This window comes from Eptatretus burgeri, chromosome 1 (assembly GCF_056783735.1).
Source record: "Eptatretus burgeri isolate ZD-2024b chromosome 1, Ebu_testis_v1, whole genome shotgun sequence".
Lineage (NCBI taxonomy): Eukaryota > Metazoa > Chordata > Myxini > Myxiniformes > Myxinidae > Eptatretus > Eptatretus burgeri.
The window spans coordinates 112,124,938-112,144,460 of NC_140961.1; the positions used below are offsets into that span (position 1 = coordinate 112,124,938).

The window sequence follows — 19,523 nt, forward strand, 5'->3', positions numbered from 1 at the left end:
ACACACCCTCTCTGGAATGATTGCCCCATTTCCTGGCTTTGTGGTTCATCCCAGGAGCATGAGGGTAGAAGGGATTCCTCCCCATGTTAAGTGCGGAGCTCTGTTCATGACGACAACCGGAAGGACCAAATTCAAGGAAATCAGGCACAGGTGGAGGTCATTCAGCCCATCATGCCTGCGTGACATAAACACCACACTAATTTATCAACATGAGATCCAAAGGATGATGTGCTCAAAAAAATGACTGAATATGCAGCCGGGCGGCAGAACGGGCGGAGCTGTGGGGGAACCTTCTACTTGCTGGCATGGGGCCAGCTCGGGTCTGATGTGGCCCAATGGAGGACCCTAAGTCACGTCATCAAGCCATTGGCGTTTGTGTTCGTTTAGCGACACGTAGTTTTTGGCCTGCAATTCCTGGTGAGTCCGGGGAGAACCAGGGATACCCCCCACCCTCGTAGTTCCCCCACAACCATGGGTCCACAACAATATGCTCCAAAACAATATGTCCACTGCTGGTGAAGCAACAGAATGGCAGTTTTATGTTAAGTCCAACTATGTCAGTCATTGAACTCAGGGTAGACAGCTCAATTGCAAGCAAGCTACCAACTGATCTATTCTAACTTCCCCTTTTAATCCTCTCCATTGTATATTGATGTCTTCATCATTCAAAGGAAAGGAGTATTGATCTCTCCTTGTATCCTTGTCCAACATATAATTGACACATAAGCTCCTGCATAAGCTTTATATGCTGTTTGACATTGAGGACAAAGGCTTGGAATGTGCAAAGTTTCAGTCATGGAATGACTTTCAGCAGGGACTATTCATGTGAGTTCAGCTGTTAAATGCCTCACAGAAGGACAGAGATACTTGCGTTGAATGACAAGACCCAGGTAACCGTTTTCATAATTACCCAAGATTAAAAAAAAATCCATAGTCTTCATGATGTTCATGCAGCCCTTTAACTGCACAAAGGATAGCCCGGAATACACATTGCTTTACACATTAAAGGTTGAAACGCGTGTATTTTCCCCAATAAGTGTGCCGTTAAGAGCATTTTCAGTCCCAACATCATGAGTTTGTTCCAAAAAAATCAAAGAACAGTTTTTGGACAATATGATCTATGATGAGAATGTTTTGGGTCTTGTGGTGTATTGCAGGTCTGTGTCGCTCTTCCGCTCCAAAATGGCATTCAAGATCAAATGGATTAGAAAACCCTGGTTTCATAAACTCTGATTTTATCCACATTCTGTCAAACTCGTTTTATAAACTTGTAATTTCCGTTTAGCTTTTCAATAACCTCCACTCATGCTAAATCGTGTCTCCAAGTCTTTGCACTCTCTACATCTTTATTCAATCACAATTGTCCTATTACGGCACTGCGACTGTTTCATTCATTGCACAGTCTTTGATGAATGAAATGCGAGTTTTAAAAGCGGTTCAATGAATGTCGTTTGACTCACTTTCCCATTTGCATGATAAAGCCATAAATCCCTGGCAGTTGTTTCAGATATCGAGTAATATCCACCTACAAGTCAATTTTTTTTTTTTTTTAGATCTGGACGTATTGCTTCCTGACTGAATAATTTGCACAAGACTGGAAAAGTTTTGATAGCTTTTCACATCTTTGGGGCATTGTTTTTGAGCTGTGAATGTAAAGCAAACTAGAATGGCACTCGGTAAAGTGCGTACCTCCGCCACAGGTTGAACAGTTCACATTTTTATAGCCAACTGATAGACCGGATCTGCATCTGGACCTGACACAAAATATAATCTGCTTGATATTGTCGCCTACCCATTCATCCACTAAGTTTTATCATAATCCATCCACATCTTTTTGAAATATTGTGATATATATTGTTTTTGTCCCCATCTCCCAATTGTGAAGAATCACTTAACAAAAAATAATTCAATTCTCGTATCTGGATTCGGATCAGTTCATCCTTGTCACCCACCCAAACCTGTCCACCACGCTGCATCTCAATCCATCCATAACTTTTTGAGATATCATGCCATATATAGTTTCTTGCCTAATCTCTCAATGGTGAAGAATCATTAAAAAAAAATTCTCGAATCCAGATCCAGACTTTCAATAAAATTGAAACAATTTGGCCTTGTCATACACCAAAGCTGTCCACCAAGTTTCGTTCAAATCTGTCCATACTTTTTGGGATACTGTGCTCTATATCATTTTTTTATTCTATATCACTCTATATCACTTTATTTTATTCAAAATTCTAGTATCCGGATCCAGATCTTCACCAAAGTCGAATCAATTTGTCCTCGTTACACACCTCACCTAACCTGCCCACCAAGTTTCGTCCGAAACCGTCCATAACTTTATGAGATATCCAACTCGCAGACAAAAAAAAAACAAGAAAACGTCGTGCAGAGCACGATTCTTGCAAAATCCATAAAATAATATTGACCATAAATAATTAATTGGTGGTTGAATTCAGTCAGCTGATATGTGAATCCTCTTCAAATTTCACCTCAATCGGATGAAAATTGATGATTAAAAAATTTGACATCTATGGTTTTTGACTCTTGGCCTATGTTGAGCTCTTGACCTCAAAATGAATAGGCTTTTGGCATATAATCAACTTTACCATTTTGTGAAGTTTCATGAAGATAAGTTTAAAAATGTGACCTGTAGGCGATTGACATACAAACAGACAAGCAAGAAATATGTCGCGCAAACACTATACTTGAAAAATTCACCTCCCCACCCCCCCCTCCCCCAAAAAAAGGTTGCAATGGATGCATCAAATTGTCCATTTCATTAAGATTAAAAGTAACGATCTTAATCAAAGCTCAGGTCAATCAGATGAAAATTGATTTCAAAAAGTTGACCTTGAGTTAACCTTTGAACTCCACATCTCAAAAATTATCGAATAATCATTTAAATGATACAATGCGCAATTACAATTAAGTCAATCGGATGGAAAATGATTTTCGAAATCCAGACCTTGAGTTGACCTTTGACATATTGACAAAATTAGTTGGTTTCCAAATTCAGTGACCCAATATGCAAATCCTATTTAACTTTCGGAGTCAATCGGATGAAAAGTGACGATTTTATAAATTCGACGTCAAAATCAATAGGCTTCTCAGTTGTGACTACCTCTACAACTTTGTAAAGTTTAATTTCGATCGAATTGGAATTGTGACCTGCAGGAAAATGAGACAAACAGACAAATAAGAATGAAAAATCTTGCTTCGCACGACACTTGGCGAATTAGTTGACTTTTCCGTGTGGTACTAGTCCAAGCTGTAATGTCATGGAATGTGTGTTTTTTGTTTGTTCATACATTAATAAAATGATGCGACGTCACAAATAACAATTATCAGGTGCACGTTGTCATGGTAACGGCAGCAGATTGAAAATTTTCACAACTCATTTAAAGCCACCATGTGACATTCAACAACTTATCATCGGTGCTTGTTGCCTTCATTCTGATCGTAGAAAATATTAAATACCTAGGAACATTGCTTTTCAACCAGCTTTACGATCCCGTTATCAGGTTTGAAATATGTTGTAAAACAAAAATATATATTTTATATGTGTGTTTGTCATGTTTTGGGTGACCCTGACAGACCTTGGGTCAATTTCGATTAAACTTTGTACACATGTTAATATTACATGCATAAATAGACATAAGTTTCAATATAAGTGCAAAACTCTTTGAGAAATAGCCATGTGTAATTCACAAAATTACCCATTGGTTTATAATGGGCGATAATATAAAGTGATGCAGAATCCAGATCCTGATCTTGAACATCACCAAAAGTCACATATCTTTTTGCACTGTGGATTTCTATCAGCTGTTAAAATTTCATCCAAATCGGTTAAGAATTGTGACCTGAAGAACGAATAGAATTTTTTTTTTAAATCACGCCAATAGCTAAAAATTTTGACGTCATACGCTTGCGAAAACTGTGCATAATTTGTACTAACATGCATTTTAAAACATTTAGATATTCCATTGAAGTTTGTTTTGGCGTCAGCAGGAAGTCGCTACGACTTCCGGTTACTGAGTTGTGTTCAAAAGCTTGTTTTCACCTTTTTTAGACATAACGTCGTGACGTTAAGTGCGATTATGACGTTATTTGATCCCAGACTATTTCAGCAAGATTGGCTATCACGTGTTAAAATTTGAGAACGATTGCTTCAGTAGTTTCAGCTGCACACGAGCGTACATTTTTTTTTAAATGACGTCAATTGGCAAAACTCTGACGTCATACGTTTGCGAAAACTATGCGTAATTTGTAATAAGACGCATTTAGTAATCATTTAGATGTTTGAATGAAGTTTAATTAGGCGTCAACCGGAAGTCGTAGCGACTTCCGGTCACTGAGTTATGTCCAAAAATGTGTTTTCACGTTGTGTGACGTCACGTTGCGACGTTTAGTCCGATTAAGACGGGGTTTTGACGCGGACCGTCTCATGTGGATTGCCTATCAGTTGTAAAAATTTAAGAATGACTGGTCCAGCCGCTTGGGCTGTAGACGACTGGACAAACAAACAAACAAACCAACAAACGGAACAGATCAACATACTTGACAAAATCGAAGATTTCGCCAAGTAAAGATGTCGTGCATTGTACGACACTTGAAAAATCCATAACACAAATTTGACCGTGAAAAAAAAATTCAATGATCAAATGTGCAAATCCTCTTCAAATTACAAGTCAATGGGTTGAAAATTGACTATTTTAGAAATTTGGCTTCTGTTGACCTTTTGACCTTTATACCTCAAAGATAATTGGTTGAATTCAGTGACCTGATATGCAAATCCTGTTCAAATTTCAAGACAATTGGATGAAATTTGAGGATTTTAGAAATTTGACAGTTGTTGACTTTTGGCCGATGTTGACCATTTGACCTATAGCATCAAAAAACATTGATGGCCTCATTTTTGTCCTTAAGAATCCTCTGGTAAAGTTTGACCAAGATCGTTGAAAGTGTTCATGAGTTATCGCACTCAGCCAAACATACAAATGAAAAATCACTCAGAGTGACACTTGGCAAAATGGAACGGCACTCAGGAGAGCGCATAACTCTGCCAGGCTGAACAGTTTACATTTTGTACCCCCCTGATGGGTCAGATCTGAATCCTGACCTTCACCATAATCAAATCGGCTTGTTCTTGTCACCAAACCAACTCTTCCATCTCGTTTTATCAAAATACGTCTCCAACTTTTTTCAATATATTTTGGCCCCAACTCTCAACAGTAAAGAATCACTGAATAAAAAAAATTCTCAGATCCAGAATCGAATCTTCACCAAAATTCAAACAATTCTTCCTTGTCGCACAACTGTCCAACAAATGCACAACTGTCCACAACTTTTTGATATCTCATGCAATAATCGTTTTTTGCCCTGTCTCTCAATGGTGAAGAATCACTTAAGTATTAAATAATTCTCGGATCTGGATCCAGATTTGGATCTTCATCAAATTTGAATAAATTCTTTCTCATGGCACTTCCAACCTGTCCAAATTTTGTCGGACTCCATCTATAAACATTTGAGATATCGTGCATATATATATATATATATATATATATATATATATATATATATATATATATATATATATATATATATATATATATATATATATATATATATATATATATATACATATATATATATATATATATATATATATATATATATATATATATATATATATATATATATACATATATATATATATATATATATATATATATATATATATATATATATATATATATATATATATATATATATATATATATATATATATATATATATATATATATATATATATATATATATATATATATATATATATATATATATATATATATATATATATATATATATATATATATATATATATATATATATATATATATATATATATATATATATATATATATATATATATATATATATATATATATACATATATATATATATATATATATATATATATATATATATATATATATATATATATATATATATATATATACATATATATATATATATATATATATATATATGTATATATATATATATATATATATATATATATATATATATATATATATATATATATATATATATATATATATATATATATATATATATATACATATATATATATATATATATATATATATATATATATATATATGTATATATATATATATATATATATATATATATATATATATACATATATATATATATATACATATATATATATATATATATACATATATATATATATATATATATATATACATATATATATATATATACATATATACATATATATATATACATATATATATATATATACATATATACATATATATATATACATATATACATATATATATATATATATATATATATATATATATATATATATATATATATATATATATATATATATATCGTTTTTGGCCCCAACTCTCAGGTCAGGTCAAGTGTAGGAGCATGCGACAGAGGAGCGCATCACTGCGTCCATTTTCCGCCAGTACTCCAGGGGCCTCTGTCTGGCCATCTCCCAGGCAGATGCCTTGCCCATCCCCATGTCCTTGAGTTGCTGATCAACCTGATGCAACCACGAGGCACGTGGTCAGTGCATTAATCATGGTCAGTCCTCCACTCACGAGCCTCCCTGCCTGAGAGAATTTGGTGAGCTGGATCAGCATCAAGAAAATGAGCCACATGTCCAGACAGCTGCAGCTGATGCTCATGGACTATGCAGGCAACAAATCTCATTTTGAGTCTCTCAGCAACCGCTAGTTGGACAACAAGTCTGACCAGCGATAGCCAAGGATTCTCTGAATAGACCTGGTCCCAAAGGAATTGTCGCCATCTCAGATCTCTGGTCAGGGTCCAAGTCTCACATCCATAGAGCAAAACTGTAAGCACCAATGACCTGAAGACTCGGAATTCTTCCTCCCGCACAGGTACCGGCAGCGCCACACCCCATGATCTAGTGAATCCATGACTCAGCCAGGCCAGACCCAGACGTCTACTGACACTGGCTCACAGCCAGCAGAGACATGACTATCACTGCCAAGGTAAGTGAATCTCTCTGTGACCTCAACATCCTCACCACAAACTGATACAGACAAGATAGTAGCATCCAAGATGTCATTGAAAGCATGGATCTTAGTTTTGACCCAGGAAACCCATAATCCTTCTGGCACTGACTCCTCATTCAGCATCTCGAGGGCCATCAAAAAGAGATCAGATTGATCAGTTTTGGTGGCACCCCACAAAGACCAAGAATCCTCCAGAGTGTATCCCGATTCACTGAAAGGAACACTTCACAGAGATCAACACAGGATGCAAGCACCCTGCCGAAACTCACGTCTGCATTCGGTGAAGACTCGAAGAGTAAGGACACGGTCAATCGTTGACCTCTTTGGTGTAAAGCCTGACTGCTCTGGACGCTGGTGCTCCAGCAGATGGTGGCGAACCCTATCAATAATTATCCGAACAATGACTTTTCCCGGCACTGAGAGCAACATCATCCCTTGGTAGTTGTTTCGGTCCTGGTGATCACCCTTCAATTTCCAGGGAGGGACAAGAAGGTCACTCTTACAGTCAGTTGGGATGATGGTTGTGTTCCAGGCAGAGCACAGAACTGCATGCAATGACATGAGTACAGCATTTCCACCAGCTTCGAGAAGTTTAGCATGGATGCCACATATCCCAGGAGCTTTACCCCATTCCAACTGGTTTACCACTGCCTGTGTTTCCACAAATGAAGGGGAATAACTGTTAATTGCATGGTCAACAATAGGGATGACATCCACCTGACACTGCTGACATCCAACTCAAAAGCTGGTGGATCAGCCTGGTACAGACGCTCAAAGTAACCAGCCCAGCGTGCCTTCACTTCTGACTCCTGTAAAGAGCCCATCACCCTCCGCTCTAACTGCAGTACACTGAGGGATGGTCTTGGAGGAACGCAATGCGCTAATTCCACTCAAAGTAGGACGAGAATTACCTGACCACAGGTGATGTTCTACCCTCTCATCGATTCTTCGCAGATATGCCTCCTTGTCCACCCTGAGCGCATGTAGAGTTTGTATGCCTCAGCTCCCTGAACAGCTCAGCTCTGCCATTAAGCTTGGTCCTGTGACTGGTCAATGATATCCAGTGTCCCTTGAGAGACAAAATTCTTCTTCGCCTGATAGTGAGTTCCAAGACATCCACCAGGAACAACAAGAATGGTGTTCTTGAAGGCACTCCATAACTCTTCAGGATTCCCCAAAGCACCCAGACCCCATATCCACACTCAGCCTGTTCGCAAACTCCTCAGCTACCCTCTCATCCTTGAGCTTGCCAACATCCAACCTCAGCTGGGATGGTACCATTCTCCCAGATTTGAGCTTGCAACTTCAGAGTTGCAACAACAAGCCTGCTGTCGATATTGAGGAACTAAGCACTCCGCTAGACCCTGCAGTTCTGGATCATCTTCCAGTGACCATCAACAAGCACTTGGTCAATCTCCTTTGCCACACCACCAGTGTTGGAATACCAAGTCCATCGTCAAGCCTGTGGGTGATGAAATCATTAACCAGCCACCCTAAGTCCACGACTTCCTGCAAAGTCAAGGAACTTGATGATATTCTAGTTCGCAGTTCCAGACCCATGGGGACCAACACACATCTCATAACCATCCCTATCAATTCCATTTGATGCATTGAAATCCCCCAAGGCTAGAAGAGTATCTCGCCTGGGGTAATGATCAACCACAGACTCGAGCGTGGCACATAATGCGTCCTTCTCGGTGAGATCACTCGTCTCAGTCGAAGCATATACAAAGACCAGGGAAACGACACCCAAGATTCTTGTGCATTTCTCAATGGTGAAGAATCAATTGAAAAATTCTCAGATCTGGATCTGGATTAAATTCTTCACCAAAAATCGAATCAATTTGGTCCTTGTCACTCACCCATCATGTCCACCAAGTTTCATCCAAATCTGTCCACTATTTTTTTTGACATATCATGCAATATCGTTTTGAGCCCCATCTCTCAATGGTGAAGAATCACTTTTAAAATTCTCGTATCTGGATCCAGATTTGAATCTTCACCAAAATTATGCATTGCTGTTCTTGACCGGTCACCTACATACACGATTTTTATCCGCAGTTTAAACAATCATTCTGAATTTTATTGTGTAACGAACAGACAGACAGACAGACAGACAGACAGACATGCTACAGACCAACATATATCATGAGAAAATGTCACCCTGATGTTTCACATAAAGTGAGACATCACAATATGTGAGCCATCCATCGGAAGAGTGTTAATTTGGAGCAGCCATTTGCCAGCACTCGTGTCTCTTACACAGACGGTACAAGTTTCCCCTGGAAGTTGAGAAATTCAAAATTCCTATTGCAACTGACTTCTTGTTCTACTAAAGGCATTATGTTTTCGGGTTATCCGTCCGTCTGTGCGTATTTATTGTATGGGTGTATGTATGTCCATGCAAATTTTTTGTTTTCTCTGCAACTGCTTACCTGATTGACAAAAAATATTCACAATAGGAGCGACTACTCATGTAGGATGTTTTTAATGATAATTATGACGTCATTGGTCACGGGATGTGGTAGCCATGTTGGAAAAAATGAAAAACCTTGGACCTCTGTATCGCCGAAACCGTTCCATGGAACAAATTGAAACCTGGCACGACAAGTACTTCCCATGGGAAATGAGTAATTTTGATGATGACAGAGGTGGTTTTGTTATGACGTCATAAGTGCATACATAGAACACTGTCAGATCCGTATGAAAAATTTTGAGGGTCATCTCGGGCTAAATTGTTTGGGGGGGGAAAACATTTGACAATGTCATTGGTTACGTAGTTTGGCAGCCATTTTGTTAAATATAAAAGCCTTCAAAAATTTTCTGCTCCATAACGGCAGAACAGATCGAGGCGAAACTTCACAGCTACGATCGCCTATCCATGAAAAACAAAGTTCTCACCTATGACATCATAGGTCACATGGTTTGGCAGCTATGATATTTTTGAAGAATAAACCTTAAAATCCTCTGCAGAATGGCTTGACAGGTCAAGGGGAAAATTCACCCACATGTTCCCTTGGAGATACCAGGGTGTTCACAAATAATTATTAGGTCACATGGTCTGGCAGCCATAATTATTTAATATTTTGAATCTGGGTTCAGGGATTTAAATCAAACTTGGTACAAGTATGTATAATGATATAATAATGTGGGTGGAGGCATATCTGGCAACGTCATTATGTCGAAGAGTACCCTTGTAGTTTAATGGCTGCAGGTAGTATAATTTGCCATTATGTGGCTGTGCCGCTGATGCAATGCCACCTGTAGGTTCGAGCACAAATTTCTAACCTGACTATGTTGTCGGCAATAGCTCATCTCATCTTCCCAAAGGACACCATGTCATCTTTCACGTCCATCAAGCACTGATATGCCTGGTGTTGGTTTAATGGTTAAGGAGTTGGGCTTGGGGTCCAAGGACCCTGAGTTCAAATTCCACTGGGCTGTTGAATTAATACCAGGTGGGGTTGACTCTGCCTGTCATCCTTCCGCGGTCGGTAAAATGACTGCCAGCTAGCTGGTATCCTGTGGCGGAGTGGTGACCCATCCAGGTTTGTGTCCAATAGCCAAGGAGACTGCTTAGGCAGCACCAACACTTTGCACAGAGTATGGTCCCAAAGGATGCATGGATGGAAGTAATAATGGCAGACGGGAAGCCCAATTTAGTCTCCATCCGGAGGAACGGCACACATTGATGAATTACATTCCCTGTGAAACTTTGCAGCTCAGGTGGAGATTCAATTCTAGCCGAGACAGCTCAGAGGAGAGTGGGCATACCTCTAAGCCTTAGTTATCCTTCCAGCCTGCCCAAAATGAATGGTAAATGACCCAGCATAATCTATTGCTTGGAACTAATACAGCAGCACTGTCTCTCTGTGTATGGTAAATTTCAGTGATTACTAATACCTGCTTCCTCCACGAGTGAAATGTGTCAATGAATCGCTTGCACGATGCCATGTCTATAATTGTTTCCTCAGCATCAATACCCCCTCCATTTGGCAGGGGTCAGTGTTTAAACCACTTACACTATTCCACATGCACAGGCAAAAATTGCAACTGATCTCCTCAACCTCGTGGGTGAGGGTTTGGGGAAGAAGGAGGGGAGAACAGGAGTTTGTTTATTCCACACATGACCTGACCCTGGTTACCCCCGAGCATGTTTACAAAATTTAGTGGAGATCAGCCAAGCCGTTTTTAATTCTTTAAGGTTCAGATCTACATACACATACAGAGAATTGGTGGATTTAAGCATGATTGATTGACGATATGGCTGTTGTGGAGAGAATGTGGAAGATGCAAGAAGTACTGGGGGAGTGGAAGGAGACATTTGAGAAGCATGGGCTGTAGGTGAGTATGGAGAAGACTGGGGTGATATGGATCAGGCAGCAGAGAAAATAAATTCATATCAGGCTGGAGGGGAAGGAGATCAGACAGGGAAATTGGTATGAGTATCTGTGGGGAATAGTGACCGGGGGTGGTAAGTCGAAGGCAGAGGTGCGGAGTAGGATTCAGGTGGGTGCGAATGCATGGAGGAGGGGAGAGGTATTAATGGCAGACAGAAAGATATCAAGGAAATTGAATTGGAAGGTTCTGATATGGTGTGTAATGCCGGCCTATCTTTACGGTCTGGAGATGGTGGCACTGACAGAGAGACAACAACGGAGGCTGCAGGTTTGCGAGAACAACTGGATCATGAAGATTGTGGGAGTGAAGAGGGATGGATGAACTGTGGTAGGAGATTGGTGTGCAGATGAGTTTGACGGGGAGCTTGGTGAAATGCCGTCTGAGATGGGCTGGGCACTTGGTGCAGATGTGGGAAGAGAGAATGGCAAAGAGAGCAGATAGGTTGAGGGAGAAAGGTAGAATGTGGTTGAGATGGGAGGATTGTGTGAGGAGAGATATCAGTAATGTGGGAGTGGGTGGAGAGTTGGCTGAGGACAGAGGACTGGAGTCTCAAAGCCGAGGAAGGACAGAATCTTGATGCCATTGGACCTCACCCCTTATAAAGGGAAGAGGAGGAGGAGAACGAACAATTGAAATGGCCTTAAGATGCTAAAGGCATGACAGTGGGTTGCTCGTTTGGTGTTCCCATCTGAACACCTGGAGCTCTTGATGCTGGGAAGCCAGTTTCGAATCACATGTGTAGTGTTGATTTGTCTATTGTATATTTCTGTCTTTCTGCAGTGATTTTTGTGCAAGTTCTACCATTAGCCTAAGACACAGGAGGGGAAATAAGAATGCTGAAGATGAGCTTGTTAAAAGAGGGCATGCTGCTATTGGTGATAATATTCTGAAAGCTGCAGGTTGTTTCCACGCACGAGGGAGAAATGATCAATGGAGAAAGTTTTGTCCTCCATATGACAAGCCATTCATTAAAATTCACACAGCCAAACAATGTTACATGAAAAGATCTGAGTGAGGGCCCAGTTGGTACAATGAATCACATGTTGTATCACATGTTGAAAGAGACATACAAAAACCAGGCAAGTTTTTTTTGGTGTGTGAACTAAAGCAAGTAAAATGCAAACAGAAAACTACTCAGTTGTGAAAGATAAGGTTTTAAGAGAATAAATAAATAACTATATATATATATATATATATATATATATATATATATAATTTTTTAACGGATTTAATGTAAGTTATCTTTGAAGGCTCATCATTTATGAAACCTCTGGTGCTGTCATGGTGTTGGAGACGGAAAGGATTTTATTGATGTAAAATGACTCATCTTAATTGATCCATGCAGGGAATTTTGCTTGGCTTCAGTCAGAGGACTTTAACTTTAAAAATGATTTGGTGGAACCATGAACGAACATCCATAAGCGATTACAACAAAAAGGGATAACGAATGGAAAGGCCTCAACTGAAGGATGACAATATCTGCAAAGCAGTGCCCCCTACTGGCATTGCAAAACATGGTGGTTGAGCCATATGCTGAGCTGGATCTGTAACGGGCCTCCCTCTCCCCTGGTATTGACCAAAAGAAAAAAAATTCAAATAAAAGCCACATTTTATTGATTGGGAGATGTGCACCCCCCCCCCCTCTTCCCCTTGTATAGAGCTACAACACTACCTGCAAATGTGTAGGTAACGTTGTCGCTCTGTAGTTATTGGCAGATGTGCAGAATTAAATTTTATGTTGGGACGTTTTTCATAGAATTCCGTAAAAACACGAAGGTATTTCCAGGAAATATCGCTGGCTCAGAGTTTCTCTAATGTACTTCCAGCATTACATGGCAGTTAGCTGATAAATGATGAATTAAGGTAAAGTTTGAGGGCCTCCCAAAGATGAAGGGTCCCGATCCAGTGCTACTCAGGTACTTGAGTTAATTGGGGCCTGACCAGATGTGACACTACGGTCAATGGAATCTGACCGTAGAGCTCAGTCATGAGCAAACATCCACTGACCTCTTGGACAAGATGTAGTCACCTTTGAGCTACTTATTCTGTGTCTGAATCTTGGCCTGAATATAAACTGTTGGACAGTGAGCTTTGTAATCAGGATGTTGCACCAATGAGTGCACCATCCCTCGGATGGATGTAAACATCGATCTGCTCGTGTTACTCGGTGAATATTAAACATCCCATGGTGTCTCTCCATGAAGAGAGTCATCACCGACACCCTAAACAAATTGTAGCTCTAATCTAGAGGAAAAACTGCTTCAGCAGCCAAGCTGCATTCCCAGCAATGGCGCAAACAGAATCTACGTGCTACATACAAATGAATGGATGAATCAATTGAGCTGAAGGGATTTTTTTTAATGCATACAACGTTGAGGTGCATTGAGGAGCCAGAAAACAGAATGGATCAGGATATAACAAAAACAAAAGGAACATTAGAAGGAGAGTGGGGAAATACCAACAGGAGTTGAGGAACAAAAATAGAGGGAGACTTGGAGAAATAAGGGATGTGGAGAAGAATGAGGGGTAGAGGACAAAAGACGGATAGAGCTGCAAACCCTGAAGAAGGAAAAACTGGAAACTTGGAAAGGAAGCTGAAAAAAAAAGAAAGAGTTTACATTTTTTTTTTTAAAGACAACATATATGCATTTAAGTAAGTATCTGTGACCAGTTATAAACGTTTCACCAAGTTGATGATAACCCTTTTGGAGGAGTCTCCAGATAAATTAGAACAGCACTCGTAGAACAGTCTTGCCTCGCCCGTTCGTTGTGAACAAAAAGGATGACAATATCTACTGATCGTTATAACTGATCGAACATGCCACTATTATGGCCCACTGCTGTTCTGGCTCATATATCTGTATCATTCATGCAACCGATTATGTCAGCTTCTTGTCATGGGTTATGAATATCATAAATTTAATTCTTCACTCACATCCAATTATATATCAGGTATAAGAAGTTCCAGATGTTTTGGATAAAGATTTCAATTTGATCAATTATGGCTGGAATAACACTTCACTGATGACATCATCATTACCATCTTATGTACACCATGGAGACTTGATGACATGTGCTAAGTTTCAATTTTTTTTGTTGTTGAGTGGTTTTGGAGTCAATTTTTGGATGTCCAAATTTTTTCCTTTAATCCAATATGGCTGCCATAAGCATGTAAACAATGACAGAGTTAACAACAAAATATTCTCCATGGGGAGTCTCTTCTATGTTTAAAGTTTCGCATCGATTGGACAAGCGGTTGCAGTGAAAAACATTACCACACACACACACACACACACACACACACACACACACACACACACACACACACACACACACACACACACACACACACACACACACACACACACACACACACACACACACACGGAGGTAAGACTAATAATTATCAATGTGAAATACAGTTATTGCAAAATGATTGATGGAGCCTGAACACTCTTCAATTAATGGCATCTTCTGTCATGCAATGTAATCATCGATAAGACACTGTCGGGGGTGAAACCAGATGTGGCAACTCGGATAATAATTTTAAATTCAAGAACTTGCCTCTGGGCAATCCTGCCACGAGCCATGGCACAAGCATGTTAAGAGTTCAACGAAGTATTTTAATGGTGGAACTGAATGATTTACAAATCAGAATATATGTTTGAGCCTCATTACAAATCTTCACGATCTTTAACGATTTTTTTTTATAAAAAAAAAACTCTGTAATCTTCTGTATTCCAATCCTAAAGTTATCAGTTCGCCATTCAGCCATCTTTTGAAGTTTGCCATGAGATCAGAATGGGGACAAAAAGTTTGGATGGACCAACCAACTCCAAAAAGTTGGACAAAAAGTTGCTACTGCTGCTTCTCGGTACGTGCCCACTTTGAGGTTGTCCACCAGCCTGCTGTTCCTGTGCTTTGTGGTGTGCTTGCAACATCGATGGACCGGCAAGCAAGGTGTCGTAGGGACAGCTCCAGACCAATCCGTTGTGCACCTGGAGAAAAGACCCACACCGTGTGCGTAGGCATTGCTCATGGAGCAGTTTTCTCTCTGTCTGTCTCTCTCTTTCTCTTTCTCTTTCTCTTTCTCTTTCTCTTTCTCTTTCTCTTTCTCTTTCTCTCTCTCTCTCTCTCTCTCTCTCTCTCTCTCTCTCTCTCTCTCTCTCTCTCTCTCTCTCTCTCTCTCTCTCTCTCTCTCTCTCTCTCTCTCTCTCTCTCTCTCTCTCTCTCTCTCGCCCCCTGCTGGTCGTTGGTGAGTCGTGCATGGGTGTGGCGTCATGGCGGCTCTGTGTGTGCAGCTGTGAGTACTGTGCTGTGTTAGTGTTGTTCCTGTCCCTATTTCACTTCCCTCTGTGTCCCCGTACGTGTTTGTGGAGTTTTTTTTTCCCTGTTTCCCTTCCTGCTGAGACGAGAGAGAGAAGGAGAGCGCGCATGGTAGGTGCTTTGTGGGTTTTCCTTGAAATCTTCGGGTTTCTGGGCCTACTTTTTCATCTGCCTTGTTTTCATAGGCCTGTCATTTATCGGTGGTTTAGCTTCTTCCTTTCACTCTTCTTTTCCCTTATACTTCATTTGACCCACTTGCTGGTTGCTTGTGACGGTTTTCCTTTGTTAAACTTAAACTTCTCTTCTTTTGCTTTAAGCTATGGCAAACGGACGTTTGCACAATAGTGTGTATGAGTCACTCACTCGGAAAAATGGAGTGACAATTACTCCACCTGATGGAGTTCGTGTTGAGAACGTGGTGATGGCTCTGGGAGAGCTCGTAGGAATCGAGAATGTTCTCGCCGCTTCGAAAATGAGCCAACGTGTCGTGGTCTTCTTGTCGGAGGAGCGACACGTGGCTCAGGCGGTCGAAACCGGTCTATCCGTTCCGCCAGACGTCTTCGTCAACGTTAGTTATCTCGATACGATGGCAGTAAAATTAACACTGTCCAACATCCCGCCCTTCTTCTCGAGTGAGGAGATTGTCGCTGCATTAAGCGTTTTTGGCACAGTTGTGTCACGAATCTCCATGATTCCACTTCGTCTGCGCTCTGACGCTTCGGTTCGCCACATCATGTCGTTCCGACGTCATTGCTATATCATTCTTAAAAACAACGCTCAATCGCTCAATGCAGTTATGACTTTAAAAAATAAAAACCGCAATTACCAGATTTATATCGCAACGGAGACCACAACTTGTTTTATCTGTGGTGAATCGGGACATTTAAAAAGCGATTGCCCCAAGAATATATTAAGTGGCATATCTAGTGTGGTCGAACCCATTGAGACGAATAGTGGTATATCTAGAGTTGGGAACGTTGGTGACGCTTCAAACTCGAACAATCTGCCTGGGCCGCCGAGAGTGGAGGTAAATCCCCCCCTGACAGATGACGAAAGCTTCACCGTTGTTCCTTCAAAAAGGAAACATAAATTGAAGCATTTAAATGATAACAATAGTCAAGATGTGACGGCGAGCTGTGCAAAATGATGGCGCCGGCTGCCGAGAATAATGACTCGTGTTTGGAAGCAACAATAGATGCTCTTTTTAAAACGAAAAATCGATTTGATGTAATTGCTCCAGAGGATGATGACTTTTTTGTCGGTGGGGTTAGTGAACATGAGGAGGAGATTGGTTTTGTGCAGCAGGGAGCACACGTGACCACTCCCATAGTCACAGGCACCTTGGATATTAACACCAAATCCACTGTAACCCCCCTCCCTGAAAAGACCAACAGTGAAATGTGTACCGTTTCTAAGTCACCAATTACTCCAAACCTGGTTGAATCAGGGTGTAAAGCTTCAACTAGTGAAACACCAGGTTCATCTCAAGCGGAATATAACGTTCCTTCCATTAGTATTCTTCCTCCTCCCCGTTTTCTTCACCCTCCCACTCCTCCTCCTCCTCCCCCTCCCACTTCTAATCTTCTTCCTCTTCCCACCCCTCCACCTCCCCTATTCCACCTCCCCCACTCCACTTCCCCCTACTCCACCTCCCCCACTCCTCCTCCCCCCACTCCTCCTCCCCCACTCCTCCTCCCCCCACTCCTCCTCCCTCCACTCTTCCTTCCCCGACTCCTCCGACTCCTTCTCCCCCTTTGGAAGCGGAATGTGAGGCTTCCCTTATTAAACCATCAGCTCCATCTTTGGAGCATAACGATAATGTAATGGACACCAATCAGTACTCGGATTATGATTCGGACGGGGACTCATCACTTGCTTCTTGTGGCAGTGCTGAAGCATGGAATGATCCAGTTTCCCAAGATTCGGAGAGTGTTACCAGTGTTCCACCTGCCGATATCATAAAGTTTCTTCATGACACCTTTCGTAAGAAACATGTTAAAATTAAAAACTTTTTCCCTGACTTGTCCGGCTTTATAATCTCTGCGAAGCTTTTGCTCCTCAAAGCCGGACAGCTTGGTGTGACGGAATCACAAGTGTATCGACTCCGGAAATGCATCCTCAAAGCAAAGAATGAGCTGCAGACACAGAGAGACTAAGTTTTTGACACACCCTAACTCAATGTTAGCCTATGGCCTTCTCTATAGCGAGTTTAAATATTAATGGGGGACGCTCCTCCATCCGTAAAGCAGAAGTTAAACAGTTTGTTGAGACAAATCACATTGATGTTTTGCTTTTGCAAGAAACAAGATGCAGCTCCTCTTGTGCAAGTGAATGGCAAAGGACAATGAGGGGAAAATGGTTTTTTAGTAGACTGGAACACCCAAGGGCTGGGGTGGCTGTTTATATACAACCTTCCTTTTGCAGTCCCAGTGTTGTTTTTAATGAGATTATCAAAGGGTATTTGATTTCACTCACCTTCACGCATAATGGCTTTAAACACACTGTACTGAATGTCTACGCACCTAGCGATAGCACGGAGAGACTCGCCTTTTACACACACTTAGAAACGTCTCTTTTACACATTGATTTTGATGGACTTGTCTGCTTGGGTGGAGATTTTAACTGCACGATGGACCCCACCATTGATCGTAATGGAGAGGAGCCGCACCCAGCAAGCGCAGCGCCTTTGTTGAGAGCCTTGTCCAAGTTTTCCCTGGTTGATGTGTGGAGAATCCGCAATCTTTCTCTCCGCCAATACACGTGGAGTCGGTGTTCAAAAGGCCACGTATCACTTGCAAGATTGGACCGTTTCTACATCAACAGTACCTTTTTAAATGTTGTGAGCAATATGGACATTATTCCGAGCGGCTTCTCAGACCATCACATGGTCGCACTTCGTATTCACCAACCAGTTCGGAATCGTGGTGCTGCCTACTGGACCTTCAACGCAAGCCTCTTGGATGACCAACTGTTTGTCGATGCCTTTGGTGTGTTCTGGAGAGCCTTGCTCCAATGTAAAACTTCCTTCCCCTGCCTTGGAAAATGGTGGGACAACGTCAAAGTGCAAATAAGATCCTTTTGCCAACAATATGGAGCCTACCACACCAAATATGACTCTGCCCTTCAATCCTTGCATGCCAAAGAAATATTATATTTGCAGATCATCCTCTTGGCTTCAAATCATGAAAGAACCAACCTCTTGCTGGCGAAGAAAAAAGCTCTTCTTGCTGGACTTTGTGCAAAGCAAGCCAGAGGAGCGCTGATTCGTCTCCGACTGGAGAATTTGTGCTACCTGGACACCTCCTCTAAGTTCTTTTTTGGACTGGAAGATCAAACAAAGAGAAGTCAGCAGATAACTTCAGTAAGGACAAAGGAAGGAAGGATAACACACAATCAAAAAGATGTCAGAGCCTCACTCAGACACTACTTTACTGAACTTTATCATGCTCCGAAAATCGACAACAAAATGGTAACAGTGCTGACTTCTTCCTTACCTACCTTGTCAAAATCTGCAGTTCTACAAATGGACAAGGAAGTAACTTTGGAGGAACTCCAAGCTGCTCTTCAAACTCTACCCTCGGGTAAGGCCTCCGGCCTGGATGGAATTCCTGCGGAATTTTATAAAACCTTTTGGGACCTCCTCGGACCAGAACTACTTGAGGTTATAATCGACGGTCGACGATCAGG

The 19,523-nt window shown here is 40.8% G+C and overlaps 1 protein-coding gene across 5 annotated transcripts in view; it reads right to left on the reverse strand.

Annotated features, from left to right (window-relative positions):
• LOC147035194 (transcription factor HIVEP3-like) overlaps positions 1–19,523 on the reverse strand; it is a 134,072-nt gene that overhangs the window by 30,389 nt on the left and 84,160 nt on the right. The window contains exon 3 of one of the 5 annotated variants that reach the window (XM_085895155.1): positions 12,722–14,104. The exons of the other annotated variants lie outside the window; for them this stretch is intronic. Within the exon in view, the coding sequence (XP_085751281.1) occupies positions 13,946–14,104 (159 nt within the window). The 3' untranslated portion in view covers positions 12,722–13,945. Of the gene's footprint in view, positions 1–12,721; positions 14,105–19,523 lie in introns of those variants that run through there. 5 annotated transcript variants of the gene reach the window in all.